Source organism: Sorex fumeus, unplaced genomic scaffold (assembly GCF_029834395.1).
Source record: "Sorex fumeus unplaced genomic scaffold, SorFum_2.1 ptg000048l, whole genome shotgun sequence".
Classification (NCBI taxonomy): domain Eukaryota; kingdom Metazoa; phylum Chordata; class Mammalia; order Eulipotyphla; family Soricidae; genus Sorex; species Sorex fumeus.
The window spans coordinates 9,773,020-9,788,684 of record NW_026606105.1 but is presented as its reverse complement, the minus strand read 5'-3'; the positions used below and the strand labels follow the sequence as shown (position 1 = coordinate 9,788,684).

Here is a 15,665-nt window from a genome sequence, read left to right as displayed (position 1 = left end):
TAGTAATTCAAGGAATTGAAAAATCCCCAATTAAACTCCATTTTCTTAAATTCTAATGAAATTTCAAACACTTTAAATAATTCCATTTTCAATATTTTTGCCTTCTTCCTATTTTATCTCTGAATTCACTAATCTCATCTTTGAATTGGGTCTTTCTCCTGGTCATTTCTCTTAGAAACTGCTGGTTGCCAAGATGAAACTCTCCAAGTCCTAACACTATTTTTGAGTGGCATCATATCCCAACAAGTGTTGCCTAAATGATAAAAACCTACTGAGTTCATACACCAAGACTGAGCAGAACAAAAATTATGAGACTTTGACATAATTTGGCAGAACTGATGATTAAATTATTACTTAATCATTAGAATATGGGCTAGAGCGATAGCACAGCGGGTAGGGCGTTCACCTTACAAGCGGCCAACATGGCCGACCCGAGTTCGATTCCTCCGCCCCTCTCGGAGAGGCCGGCAAGCTACCGAGAGTATTGGATATGCCAGACACAGTAACAACAAAGTCTTCAATGGAGACGTTACTGGGCCCGCTCGAGCAAATCGACGATCAACGGGAGGGCCTTTACCTTTACCTTTACCATTAGAATATAATGTTAGTAGAAAACATAAAAATGGATAAAGGTTTTCAAACTGAAAAAAATTGACATGTGCCATTCTCACTGGTATGAAATGGTATCTCACTGTCATCTCGATTTGGATTTCCCTGATAATAATTGATGATGAGCACCTTTTTATGTACCTACTGGCCATTCATCTTTCTCTTCCATCTTTTTCTTCATTTTATCTTCTCATTTTTGATGGTTTGGGGATTTTTATATTCTTTGTGAGTTATTTTGATCCATATGAGATATTTATGTATCTTGGATAATAAACCTTTTCCTGATGTTCTGAGAACAAATAATTTCTCCCAAACAACTGAAAATAATCTATGTTGGCGGAGAGGTGGTCAAAAAGAAACTCTCATCTACTGCTAGTGAGAATGTGGTCTGGTTCAAACCCTGTGGGAAATAGCATGGAAAGTTTTCAGAGAAGTAGAAATAGAATTGCCATATGATCCATCAATTCTACTTCTTGGTATCTAGCTCCAGGGCACAAAAATTCATCTAATATGTTATATGCACAATATTCTTCATTTCAGCTCTTAGCACCACAGCTCAGGTATGGACTCAGCCTAGATGTCCAGTGATAAATAAGTGGAAAATGAAGGTGTGGAATATATGCACAATGAAATGCTATAAAGCTTTAAGGAACAATGAAATCATGAAATTTGCTGCAACTTGGATGGAACTGGGGGGATATCATGTTAAGCAAAGTTAAGTCAAAAGAAGAAAAAAAATACTGGATGATTTCACTTTTTTTTGGTCTATAGACTATCAGGACAAGGGAACGCATGTTATCAATAGGTGTGATACCGGGTTAGGGAGATAATACAGTAAGGTGTTTGCCTTACATGCAACTGACCCAGGTTTGATCTCCAGTATCTCATACAGTCCTCCTCCAAGCTCCACCATAAGTTATCCATGAGCGTAGAGCCAGGAGTAAGCCCCAAGCACTCCCAAGAGTAGCCAAAATATGAGGATGGGGGGCAGGGGGAGTTATAGTAAAGAGACAGATAGGAAGTAACAGAGGCAGAAGCCAGGGCCTCAGACTCATTGGAGATGTGGAGTTGGGTATATCTATATATCAGAACCACAGAAACAAAGAAATCAAAGTGGATGATCCAAACTATAGAAAACATAAAACACATGTCTGTTGAGGTGATCTGTTTGGGTATTATAGAAGATAGGGTGCTTGTTTTGCACATAGTGAGTCCAGGTTCAAACCCCACAACCTATATGGATTCAAGTTCCACTAGGGGTGATCCCTGAGTACAGAGCAGAGCCAGGAGGAAGCCCTGAACACCACTGGGGAAATCCCCCAAACAAAACAAACAAACAAACAAACATGTCTGTCAAGGAGGCAAGGTGGTAGGGGATGGAAGGAAACTGGTGGAATTTATGGTAAAATAGACAGAGGGAAGTTGATACTGGTGATATGATTTGTGTTGGAACACTGTATGCCTAAAACTCTATTCCGAGTAACTTTGCAAATCGTGGTGACTTAATAAAAAAATTCTTTTTTAAATTAAAATTTAAAAATTCCTTTTTAATTAAAATTAAAAATTCTTTTTTTATTAAAATAAAAAATTCTTTTATTATTCAAATAAAAAAGAAAAATTAAAAAAAGAAAAAGAAAAAATATTTTTGTAAATAGGCTCTTGAAAGTATTCATTTATTTACAGTTTTTGTATTTTTAAAAACCTTTAGCCCTAGAAACAAAAATAAAATAAAAGGCTTACAGCTGGTTCAGCCCTGTTGGAAAACAGTATGGATGATTCTCAAAAAATTAGAAATTGAGCTCCTATTTGACCCAGCAATATCACTCCTGGGAATATATCCCATAGAGGCAAAAAAAGTATAGTCGAAGTGACATCTGCACATCTTTGTTCATTGCTGCACTGTTTACAATAGCCAGAATCTGGAAAAAACCTGAGTGCCCGAGAACAGATGACTGATTAAAGAAACTCTGGTACACAATGGAGTACTATGAGCTGTTAGAAAAGATGAAGTCATGAAATTTACATACAAGTGGTACTACATGGAAAGTATCATGTTAAGTGAAATGAGTCAGAAAGAGAGGGGCAGACATAGAAAGACTGCTTTCATCTGGGGAACATAAAGTAACAAAATAGGAGACTAACACCCAAGAAAAGCCGAGATAAGCCCCAGGAGTTTAACTCTATGGCTTGGAGGCCAGCCACACATGCTAGGGGAAAAGGCAGCTCAGATAGAGAAGGGAGCAACACGTAAAGGGTGTTGGGAGGATCCTCCCAGGATGGGAGATGCATGCTGAAAGTAGACTGATTGCCACTCAATGATTGCCACTCAATGCATCTTTTGCAAACCACAACACCCAAAAGGAAAGAGAGAACAAAAAGGAATGCCCTGCCATAGAGGCAGGATGGGATGGGGGGTTGGGGGATGGGAGGGATACTGGGAGCACTGGAGATGGAGAATGGGCACTGGTGGTGGGATGGGTACTCAATCATTGTATAACTGAAACCCAAGCACAAAAATTTGTAAGTCTACAACTGTACCTCATGGTGCTTCACTAATAAAAATTTAAAAAATAAAATAAAATAAAAGGCTTAAAATATTTATATAGAGCATGGTAAATAGAAAAAAGGTAAAACTGTCATTAATTTCTCTGCCTCCAGGATCTCTCATACTTGGACCCAGCGTTCACCATTTTTATAGGGGCCACCCCCAGAGGAGGAGAGCCCAGGAGCCACTCTGCCCAGCAGCCCAGCAGTAGAGGGAGGGGAGGGTGGTGGAGATGTGTGAACTGGGCCGAGGTCCAACTTGAGACCTGGTACATGCTGGACATACGCTTTACCACTTAAGCTATCTCCTGGGTCCAAAGCCGACAATTTCTATAGTCTGTACCTTCTTCAGGATAAAACTGAGTACCAAACAACACTTCAGTGGTTTTGATTTTTGTCTTTTGGGAAGGGGAACTTGGGGGTGTTCGGGAAACACCCAATGGTGCTCTGTGAACCATGCAGTGCTGGGGCTCAAACCAGGGTAAGTTGTACAAAATATAAGAGCCTTGACCCCTGCACTATCTCTCTGGCTCCATTTCCGACCCTTTGGATCCAGATTTAGTTGGGTTCCATTTTCAGAGAACTGATTCTTTCTTGCTTTACAGACCCACAGGCAAAATGAAAGAATCTTTGTAGCTTTGCATTTTATCATAAGTACATAAGGCCTAACTAAAAAAAGAAATAAAAAACAGATCCAACCACTTAAAGAGTTAGAATGAGAAATGGAAAAAGGAGCCCACAATTCTGGAACATAAATTTTTCAGGGCAGTGATGTCCAAAGCTATTAAGTAAACCATATACCAACTATTAACATTTACTTTTTGTAAGCTACATACATATAATTTATGTATGGTTTGGAAAATATTCACATCTTTATGATATTTTCCTATGAGCCTTAAAAATTGAAAAATCTTATTTTCCTTTAAAGAAATATATTTTCCATTCTCAAGAGACAGAATATGTTCTCTAAAGCCCAAAAATGTAGGATAAAAATATTTTTATCCAAGTTTTTGGTAATTTCATTCAGTTGATAAGCATATTCCCCACAAATATAATTTAGACAATGTTCAAATAAAGTAAATTCCAAGAGATATCTTTCTATCAAGGCACTAATTTTGAGAAAGATACAAAATACTAGAGAAGTGTGAGAAATGTACAAAATAAAGAGGGGGCCGGAATTCTCGTATTCACTTTGACCTTCATGATAGAAAGGCATGAATTGGGTTCTCAAGAAACATTCTCAGTAAGTTAAAGTATCCAGACCCCAATAGTAGAAGCATCTTGGCTCTTGGTACCATTTTTAGACTGACCATTTTTCTTTCCTGAGACAGTGAGACAGAATTTCCCACTGTGTGAAGTTTAACTATTAATTATTTATAATATAACTATATATTATAACTATTTAACATTAACTATTTATAATTGAACATTACTAAAATATGCCCTTTTCCTAATTCTGTGGGGCTGGAGCGATAGCACAGCAGTAGGGCGTTTGCCTTGCACGCAGCCAACATGGCCGACCTGAGTTAGATTCCTCCACCCCTCTTGGAGAGCCCAGCAAGCTAACGAGAGTATCTCGCCCGCACGGCAGAGCCTGGCAAGCTACCCATGATGCCAAGCACAGTAACAACAAAAGTCTCCAATGGAGACGTTACTGGGCCTGCTCGAGCAAATCGATGAACAACGGGAGGACAGTAATCCTACAGTAATCCCTAATTCTGCAACTGAGCAGCATAGAACACCCTTTTTATAGTGTTGTAGAATGATACTATAAACTGGTCTTCTAGCTATATTATATGAACCAAAAAACAAGGTATAGATGCTAGAGAGATAGTATAGTGGTTAAGGCACTTTCCTTGCACGTGGCTGATCTCAGCTCAATTTCCAGCACCATATTTGGTCTCCTGGCACCACTAGGGGTGACAAAGCCCTAAGCATAGCTGGGCATAACCCAACCCCAATAGATAGATAGATAGATAGATAGATAGATAGATAGATAGATAGATAGACAGACCGACTGAATGATGTATAGGCTTGCTAGATCCTGAGAGGCTCTAGGAATAACTCGTTTCCATTTTCACTCAGTTTACTGGCAGAACCTACTTCCTTGAAAATGTAAGAGTGAACGTCTTTGTCTTGGCTGGCTGCTGGCTACTATTCTTTCTCAACACCAGAGGATTCCCGCATATACTAACGCTTCCCTCAATCATCAAAGTCAACAACAGCACATTAAGCACATCAGCAATGCTTTGGAGACCTGACTCCCTTTCTGCCTCAGATCTGACTACTTTCATGACTTTCAAAAGATTCTGGTATTATACTGTTCCACTCTGATAATCCAGGATAATCGACCTAGTTTATACCCACCAATTATTAACCTTGATTATTTCTACAAAATTATTTTACCGTTTAAAGTACAATATGGCCAACACTATAGAGACCAAGGCTCTACTTGCCACTATCTAGCCTCTACTTCATGGTTCACAATCTGCCCATAAGAAAAATATATTTTTCCCTCTCAAATCCCTAGGGGTCTTATTCTATTATAGCACCGATTCAAATTCCAAAAATCCCATCCGAATCTCATTAGCTCAAACTTTTGAAATCTCATCACCAAAATGATTTGATTATGAGTGAATCCATTTATAATGATAAAGCATATTTCACTCCATTTATTAATACATCATTTATTCTTACATACAACACAATCATCTATGTGACATCAGAACGGGACCCTAATTCCCTGCTTTTGAATCTATACTTGTTTTGGCTACTTAGCTTCAATTTCCATTTCAAATATTTTATTTCTGTATGACATGCCTAGTTAGGGGATAGATCCAAACACAAACTTACTTAATATAACAATAATTCCTGCCCCCGTCTAACTGAGCATTTCTTCCCTCTTCACTGGCCCTGTTGAGTACTCCTGTATATTCTACTTTAAGCCAACCTTACAGTCTTCCAAATGTGTATTCAAAGAAGAAAGTACAAGATGATGAGCTCGTCATGGTTTACATACTGCTTTCTGCTTACATAACTGTATGGTGACTCAAACACAACATTCACATGGCATTTGCATTCTGTCCACATATCACACCTAAGATTTTTTCTTTTAATCATCCAAGAACACATCTGCTCAGTGACTATTAGAGTCACAAAGGACCTCAGAGACTGCTTAGCTCACAGTCCAGTTCTTACATGCTTCCTTTTTTAGAAATTGAAGGTGGTAGCTCCTTCCCTGTGATCACCCATGAAAATCCCCCCTCCACCACCTCACCCCTACACACATACACCAAGGAGAAAGAATAAAGTTTAAAAAGTTAGGGATTAGTAAAATACTATTTTACTGCCAAAGATCTCTACTAAACAGAAAGTTCTTCAAGAGCTCAAATAAGACCAGTTAAGAAAGAAAGGCATTGAAAGATGTATTTACCTTCTTCTAAGTTTAGTATTTTAACAATAAACACTATAAAGCCAACATTCTAGTAGTCAAAACATGTGGACATAAGAAACCTATCAGCCAAAATTTGTGAGTCAAATCTACCTTGTAACAAGCTATATCCTAAAACAATGTAAGATTGGAGTCATAAGACCACATGGAACAAAAATTAAGTGATCCTATGATATTTATGTTAGATTACTTCAAAATATAGAACAAGCAGTTGAAAGCTCAGTATATTTAATCTTTTATACTCTTGAAAATATATAATTCAATATAATTAATAATGAAGTAATAAATGTTTGCAGTCCTTACCTTATAATATTGAGATATTATTAAACAAATAAAAAAGTATAAGGCACCTCTTATCTAACATAACTCAAGTAGAGTGAAAGATAATAAAATGTCTAATACATGTTCCACAGGGTGAGATATATTTTCAAGTTTTAAAAACTGGATCATTAGAGGGCTGGAGTGATAGCCCAGCGGGTAGGGCATTTGCCTTGCATGCGGCCAACCCGGCTGATTCGGGTTCGATTCCTCCGCCCTTTTGGGAGAGCCCGGCAAGCTACCGAGAGTATCTCGCCCGTATTCGATATGCCAAACACAGTAACAACAAGTCTCACAATGGAGACGTTACTGGGCCCACTTAAGCAAATCGATGAACAATGGGGAGGACAGTGCTACAGTGCTTCATTGCCTACTAGTGTGCTTTTGACAACTTTATATATTGATAAGCAAGACTCCCTAAATCAGAGACTTGCATAAACTTTACTCTTGTAACTATTAAATAATAAATTCAATATGTTTATCTTTATCTAATCCTTCATACATTATTTAACTGAAGTTTATGTTAAAATGTTTGCCAAAAGAACTATATTTATAAAAAGAAGTTACTAATTTGAATGTTATATACTTCACACACTTCTATATTCTTTCCCTAGCATACTTGACCAATATTAATACTTCAGTTATCATGAGTACAACAATGATTCTAAAATCCACGCCTATAATAATATTGTCAAATTCAATTCAAATTGCATAAATTGAAAAATCTTTCCCCCTTTCCAACATAATTTGCACCAAAGATCTTATTTTTCCAATACCATCACAAATTTTTTTTATTACGTATGGATTGGTTATCTAATATTTTTAAAAGAACATTTTTATAATAGGCTCATTTGTCATTCTGTTCTATCCTTTTCTTTCCTGTTCGCAATGTTCTTTCCACTTTATTTACTGTCTGCACAGAGCTTTTTAAACCTATTTGTTGCACAATCTCTTTTCACCCAAGAAATACAACATTGGCTAGTGCTACCAGAAACATTTCAGACTCATTATATGGTTGATTTTGAATTAATGTTTGGTCATTGCACATTTAGAAACCTTTCACTGCTGACAAATTTTCCAGTATACATGGGGTTGTGACCCACTGTTTAAGAAAGGCAGGGTCTAATTTATGCTCATTCTTTAACTTCCAACTGTTCTCTTGCCATTTCTTTATGAAAAATCTCCCTTATGCCTTTTTCCCTGTCAATAGTCCCACTGAACTTCTACATCATTTACAAATTGTTTTTTTATAAACAAACCTCATACTAATAAATAGTTTTATATATTTCTTTTATCTATATATATTCTTTACATATCTATATGTATAGATATACATAACAAATATATATCTCTCTATATATATTCCTCTTACTGTTACTTATCTCATATATTGAACCCATCTCTCAATTAAACAGTCTATTACTACAACAAACACCTATAGGAAAAGCCACTGACTTGAAAATGGGGGAATGGAAAAACAGGTTTTTTAGTATTTAGTAGGGAGAGGGGTATGAAAAGGTAAAATTTCACTTTATATATAAAAAGATATCTATGTCATAAGTGGCAAAGTCGCGTATGAAGAGTATAACAAGAAAGAATATCTAAGATGCGGGTATAATTGACACTTGAAGAAAACTTACGGTACATAAGCTCAAGAAGAAGAAAGGTTTTAGAAAGAAACCCTTAGTGAAAGTTTCCTCAAGAGTAAACTATACTTGAGTCTCAATGCTAGGCAAAAGCTGGCTGTATCCTTCACAAAAAAATAAATAAATAAAATAAAAAGCAGTAATAGTGAAATTTAGCAAACTATTGCAAATAATACTTTTTAAGAAGGAATTGGTCAGCTATTTATGTGAATCATGTAACACGTCATTTGAAACATGCTGATGTGCATGTCTGTGTATATAAAAGGAAAATACAAAATCTTAAATCAAATTTAAAAGCTGCCTCCTCTGGAGTCTAATTGTATTTCCTTGACCTTGCAGCATAAGGTTCAACTCCTCTGTATAATAAACAAATTCAATCAGGTAGTAAAATTTAAATCTAATATCACATTAAATGGTTGATGTACTTAATACCCTTCATGTCCAAAAAATAACAATCTAATCCATATAGCTTGCAAAGTGAGACCCAACTTTGCCACCTGATAAGCATAATCATTGTTAACATGACTGTACATTAATAGACTGGAATATTTTAATGTACTTCCTCAAGTCCTTTCCTAAAGCAATAAAGCTTAAAGTACTGGGCAACACTCCAACTGACAATTAAATGACCAAGCCTATTATATCTACAAATTATGTTCCAAATGACTGCACCTTTTTTGATATGCAAGTAACAACAGCTCAACCATGCGTGAATTAGCGACTTTGAGAAAAGTTAAAAGAAAAATCTCTCTTCTCTAATCAAAATAAAGTATGCCTTCCTTCTAATCAAATAAAGAAACAGATTATTCAAAATTCATTGTATTCTTTATATACAAAGTCAGCCAAAATATTAAGATTATTTTTATTTCTTGCCAAATTTCAGATAGCATCTAAAAAGCATTTACCTACCAATAAACTGCCTCAAAGAATATCAGCCTAATTGTCCCTTCTTCAAAAAAAGTAGTTTAAGGAGTAATGAAAAAATCTTCATTTGTCTCATGCCAATGTGAGTATTTAATGTCTAGGCCAAAACCTCACATTACAATTAAATTTCTAACTATTCTGCCTAAGTGAAATCCCATGCATTAACTTAACTATTAGATAATAGGTTGTTTTATTAAAGCCCAATTCATTTTGTAGATGGTTCTTAGTCATCACCCTTTAAGTATTTTATGGTAAATGATAACAGAATTTGCCATGCAGTTTCAAACTGTGAAGGGCTATATTTGATTGTTATTAAGTTATTAATCAGATGGGCTGGTCACGTAATGAGATTTAAAGACGACCGCTGGACTAGAGCTGTTACCGACTGGATTCCACGGGATGTCAAAAGACCGCGTGGCCGCCCACCTACCAGATGGTCAGACTTCTTCGTCAAGATCATGAACGATCGGTTTGAGGCCCTTCATGTTCCCGGAGCGAACAGATGCCATTCGGCTACACTAGCACGCGACAGGGACAAATGGAGACGTTACTGGCACCCGCTCGAGCAAATCGACGACTAACGGGAAGTTAAGTGATTAAGTGATTAAGTTTCAACTATAAAACTTGTTGACCTGAGTAAAGTCATTATCTACTAATACTACTATAGCACTGTAGCACTGTCTTCCCATTGTTCTTCGATTTGCTCAAGCAGGCACCAGTAACATCTCCATTGTGAGACTTGTGGTTGTTGTTTTTGGCATATCAAATATGCCACGGGGAGCTTGCTTGCCAGGCTCTGCCATGCGGCAGGATACCGGGCTCTCCAAGAGGGAGGGAGGGATCAAACCGGGGTCGGCCACATGCAAGGCAAATGCCCTACCCACTGGCTATTGCTCTAGCTAATACTACTAGTAATAATAATAAAAATAATAAACTCTTATTGGTAATGTGATCTTTCTATCTTTATTTCCCTTCTGCAATGGAGCTTTGTATTTCTTGAATAACTAACCACACAAAAGATTAAGTTTTTAAGAAGAATATCAGAGACAGAGTAAGAGTACAGTGGTCTTGCCTTGTAGGCAGCCAATCCAGGTTCGGTCCCTGGTGCCCCATATGGTACCCTGAGCCCTGCTGGGAGAGATCCCTGAACACACAGCCAGTGTAAGCCCTGAGCAGTGTAGTTGTGGTCTAAATTCAAACACACAAAAATATTAGCCCCAGCATCTATACTTTTTTACCATAAAGAATTGTTTTTACTTAATATAAAAGGTATAGATATGCAGATACAAAAAGTCTGTACTTCTGGTCTTCTGGTCTATATGAACCAAACAAAAATAGTCCCACTACTCTGTGTTGTTTATCTTTTACCACCTTTATTGATTTTCTTGAATACTCTATTACCCTAATCACTATCAATTCTCCCATATCAGCTCTTTGGTAGCTTGTTTGTTTGTATATTTTTTTAAATTTTTATTAGTGAGACATTATGAGGTACAGTTGTAGACTTACAAATTTTTGTGCTTGGGTTTCAATTATACGATGATCAAATACCCATCCCTCCACTAGTGCCCATTCTCCACCACCACTGATCCCAGTATCCCTCTCATCCCCCATCTCCCCTATCCCACTCTGCCTCTGTGGCAGGGCATTCCCTTTTGTTCTCTCTCTCTTATTGGGTGTTGTGGTTTGCAAAAGAGGCATTGAGTGACAATCATGTTTGGTCTATAGTCTACTTTCAGCATGGCTCTGCCTAACCTGTTGGGCAAATTCATGTCTTAAAATCACATTAAAGGATATGTACCAAGCCTCAGCAATAAAACAGAAAAAGCATAATGTTTGGTATATTTTAACAGTTTTTTTCTTTTTTATAATCACATACATATAAAACAATACACACACATACACATACACACACCACAATGAGTATATTTTAAAATTTTTTAAATTCACTATTGCACAAAAATTCTCTTCTAGACCTGGTTTCTCTATGTTGATATCTTTCTGATCACCTTTCACTTGAAGGCATGGAAATTTTGAGAACAAGGAAATGAATCATTAAGAATACTTTCAAATTAATTAGACAAAATATTAGGCTCCCTTGAATGAGCTACATTTTTTTTGCGACTTATTACTCACTTAGGTTTCTTTTCATGCCAGAATGTCTATTTTGGGAGCTTCACACACTAGGAATAATTGTATTACTTTGCAAGTATTATTAAGAAACTTAAGAATTTTTGTTAAGAATCCCAGATCCCAAAGTTTGATGATGAATACAAAAAAGAAAATTGGGTAATAAAATGAATACCAATCTTCACTATTTCTCCAAACTGATTTTCCTTACTTGCATGAAGAGTAGCAGCTTATAAACATTGACCTCAGTGTAATACCCTCTGAGTTTTTAGTACACATCCTTGCCAGGGAGGTGGGGAGTGTGAGGTGATATTTCTAATATGGGTATTTGATATTTCATGCTTCGTTAACAATCAGCCTTTATTTGCAACGTAATGAGTGTTAGAAAGAAAGGCCAAATTATAACCCTTTCTTCAGTCACTATTGCTTTTTATTTTTATTTATTTTTTTGATTTCTTATTAAATTTATTTTTTAAAATTTTTATTAGTGAAACACCATGAGGTACAGTTGTAGACTTACAAATTTTTGTGGTTGGGTTTCAGATATACAATGATTGAGTACCCATCCCCTCCACCAGTGCCCATTCTTCACCACCAATAATCCCAGTATCCCTCCCAACCTCCCATCCCCCCATCCCACCCCGCCCCTGTTTTAGGGCATTCCCTTTTGTGCTCTCCCTCCTTTTCACTATTACTTTTGTCTGGCACAGCATTAAGTACCAAACCTCAGAAATCTTGACTGCTGACGTCTACCAAAGTGAATAACTCAATTTAAGAGAATTATATGTTCAAAGCTCACTTTATTTTGTACTCTAAGAACCTCAACCTTCTAGTTCTGATCCTCAGTCTATGTTCATAAAAGTGTCTGCAGATTTTTTTCTGGACATTATTGGAATCTAATCATTTGAAATTTAGCCTTGAAAACTCACATTGTAAATATTACTGCTAAAACCATGTATATTTAATCGTATAGTAGCTAGAAGGAAAAAATGAAAATCTTCCCTCACTTGTGAGATTTATCTAAAAAATAAACTAAGATAAAGATAAAAATGAAATAATATAAAGCCTAGCATTATTTGGATTACATAGTAACGTATTCATAAGGAAATAGGTAGAAAACAGTCACGGATACATGTATAAACATAGTAACAAGAAGACAGTTTGAGAGAAATTGCGTTAAAAAAATCTTTACCTACAACCTTCACTCCATCTCTTAACACTGGGAATTATCTCAGAGTCTCACCCATCCTCAGTGATACACCAAGACGAGATAGAACTCCATTCCGACCCCAACCCAATTCCCGTCAAATCTTTTCCGGAAACCAGAATCACCAATCACTTCTCTGTTACTCCAAGATGCTTTAAGTCCCCCTTTATCACACTCAGGATTGACTGTGTGATTTTTCTTCCAGATTTTAGTGACCTTGGCTATAAAGTTTTGAAATTTAATTATTTGTTGTTCAAGAAGCCATGAGTATCTCAATGACATGTCTTTTTTTTTGGAGGGGGGGAGGGGGATACTTTTGTTTTTTAACTCAGTATTTCACTAACTTCACCATTTCTGTCCAATTAGGAGGAAGCAGAGACCTAGTGTTGATGTATCTGTTCCTCTCTACCATTTCAGAGACTTTAAACAGCTACGTCTCCAAATCCCATTTTGCAAGAAGTCCCTGTCATGTCCAGCTACCTGGGTCACCCTGAAGATTAAAACGAAACAACACTGACAAACACCATCAACACCCAAGTGATAGGCAAACAGAAGGGAACATGCAAAACACCTGCTGGAAACTCCCTCCCTGGGAGATGGAAATGGGACGCTGTCCTCACCTCTGGATTCATGGAACTCCAGTGTGACGTGGGCATCAAATCCAAGGCTGAAGTAATTATTGAAAACATTCAGGGGGAGCTGCAATGATGAACACAAAGGCCAAGGTCAACTGATGCATTGCTGGGGCAGAAAGAGAGCAATCGAGCCTCAAGTCAGACACCTGTCCCTGTGGTAAGTCCTTGGGAGCAAGAAGTCCCTTGAGACAAAGTTGGGGTGGAAGGTGTTCCCATACAGGAACTGACATTTGACACAATTCACTCACTAGGAAACCTCTAGTCAGATAATAACCAAGACTTTTAAATAATTTAAGAAATCAGGAAGAGCAATAGAAATTATTTATATACTAAAGAACTATATTAAGCTAAGAGATGTCATCAGTAACACAAAGAATGAGAGTAAGCAACTTTACGAAGTAAATTCAATGACAAGATTATGTCCAATCTACTATATCAGTATATCTATTTTCACTGAGGATTTCTGTTCATATTTTAATGTTGCAGCTCAAAACGAGTATTTGATGGGCGTACTCCACCTGTTTTCAAACTTTTTTTTTTGGAGTGGGGGCGGGATTCATATAAGCAATAAGAATTTGGCAGCAATTCAGCTACTCTCAATGTAGGGAGGAAAGGAAAACTGTATCAGTATTATTCACATTCCTACATAATCTAACAAAACCTGTCTGTTCAATAAGACTGCTAAATATCCAAATTTAAGTCTTAGCTTTCCTTCCTAATGCCCTCTTATGAGGTGACTAAAAGAAAAAAAAAATCAGCATCTGAAATCTTGCTTTCAAATGGCAAAACTGATGTGACTTCTATGACTCAGTTCAATGTTAGAACAACTGAAAAAAGCAGATTGGATATAATAGGAGAGAGATGTTGGTTTTTCCATTTCTTTCTGTAACTAGAGAGATAATTTTATATTTGCTTGTATAATGTTTCCAAATCATAATCAGATTTATCTCCAGATAGAAAGACACTCTTCTACTAAAGATAAGTGTCTGCTCTTCTACTAAAGATAGTGTCTGCTCAACAGTCAAGTACAGGCCTCGCATGCATGAGACCTGGGTTTGATATTTGGCACTACAAAACTAAAAAAAGTAGTTCACCCTCAAGATTTCAAAAGTAGGGGCTGGACTGACAGTACAGCAAGTTGGGCATTTACCTTTCATGCAGGTGACCTAGGTTTGATGCCCGGCACTCCATATGGTCACCTGAGCATGACCAGGAGTGATTCCTGAGTGCAGAGCCAGGAGTAACCCCTGAGCATCGCCGGGTGGGACCCCAAAAGCCAATAAATAATAAATAAATTTTTTAAAAAGACTTCAAAAGTTAATTTATTATATATGTTCAATCCTATGTCCCTTGATCAGTAATATTTCCTATTTGACCAAAATAATAAGTGTTCCATTAAGGAGAAAGAAATGAGATTAAGAGAGAGCAAGGCAGATTAATTCAGAAAGAAATAAACTGAATTATCTTTTTTTCTCAGGAAAATGGAGAATTGAAAGACCTGAGTGTCAGAGCTTATGAACAGGAAAGTCGAATAAGTGCTTAGAAACATCTATAACTGACTGGAGAAAAGGGAAAGAAACTAAATGCAGAGATCAATGCCAAAATCATGTCTCTCTCCTGGCTTCATATTTGAGAATGTCCAGTTCCTGTACTTACACAAAACACCAGTTCTTAGTAATGACATCAAGGACAGGCGAGCCTGCCAAAAGCCCAAATAGGTTCGCTTCTACCATTTATGTTTTTTTGGCTGCATTTCTAACCCATGTCTCAGCATCCACTGATAACTAAAGAGAACATCTGGTCACTATTCCCTAAATAATATCCCCACTTAGTCTGTTATTAAGTTCTTATTCATATTTTCCAGGAAAAAAATTGCCCTGATTTCCTACACATCTTCTCAAAATTCCATTTTTCAAAGCCCTTTAATTATCTGGATTAATGCTCCTGGCAGCTTCAAGAAGTTTTTCCATTTCTTAAGCAGTTAGAAAGAGAATTAAATATAGATTCCAATTGAGGACCTAACCATTCATTCTAAGTGGGGTGAGGAAAAGGCCCTAAAATTTCCATATGGAACACTTCTTTCTACTTTTGACTGCTTTCTAACCAACATTTTGTTAGTTGAATATGTTAGAAATATGTAGATTCTAAGATGGTACTTGATAAAACATTGTGGTCTTAGAAATTCAAGATCAACTGAGTGA

The 15,665-nt window shown here is 36.8% G+C and overlaps 1 protein-coding gene across 9 annotated transcripts in view; it reads right to left on the bottom strand.

Annotated features, from left to right (window-relative positions):
- Nucleotides 1-15,665, bottom strand: part of DGKI (diacylglycerol kinase iota) — a 512,024-nt gene that overhangs the window by 199,991 nt on the left and 296,368 nt on the right. For all 9 annotated transcript variants that reach the window (XM_056123879.1, XM_056123870.1, XM_056123875.1 and 6 more), the window contains one exon: nt 13,450-13,528. In XM_056123879.1, coding sequence (XP_055979854.1) covers nt 13,450-13,528 — 79 coding nt within the window. The remainder of the gene's footprint in view (nt 1-13,449; nt 13,529-15,665) is intronic.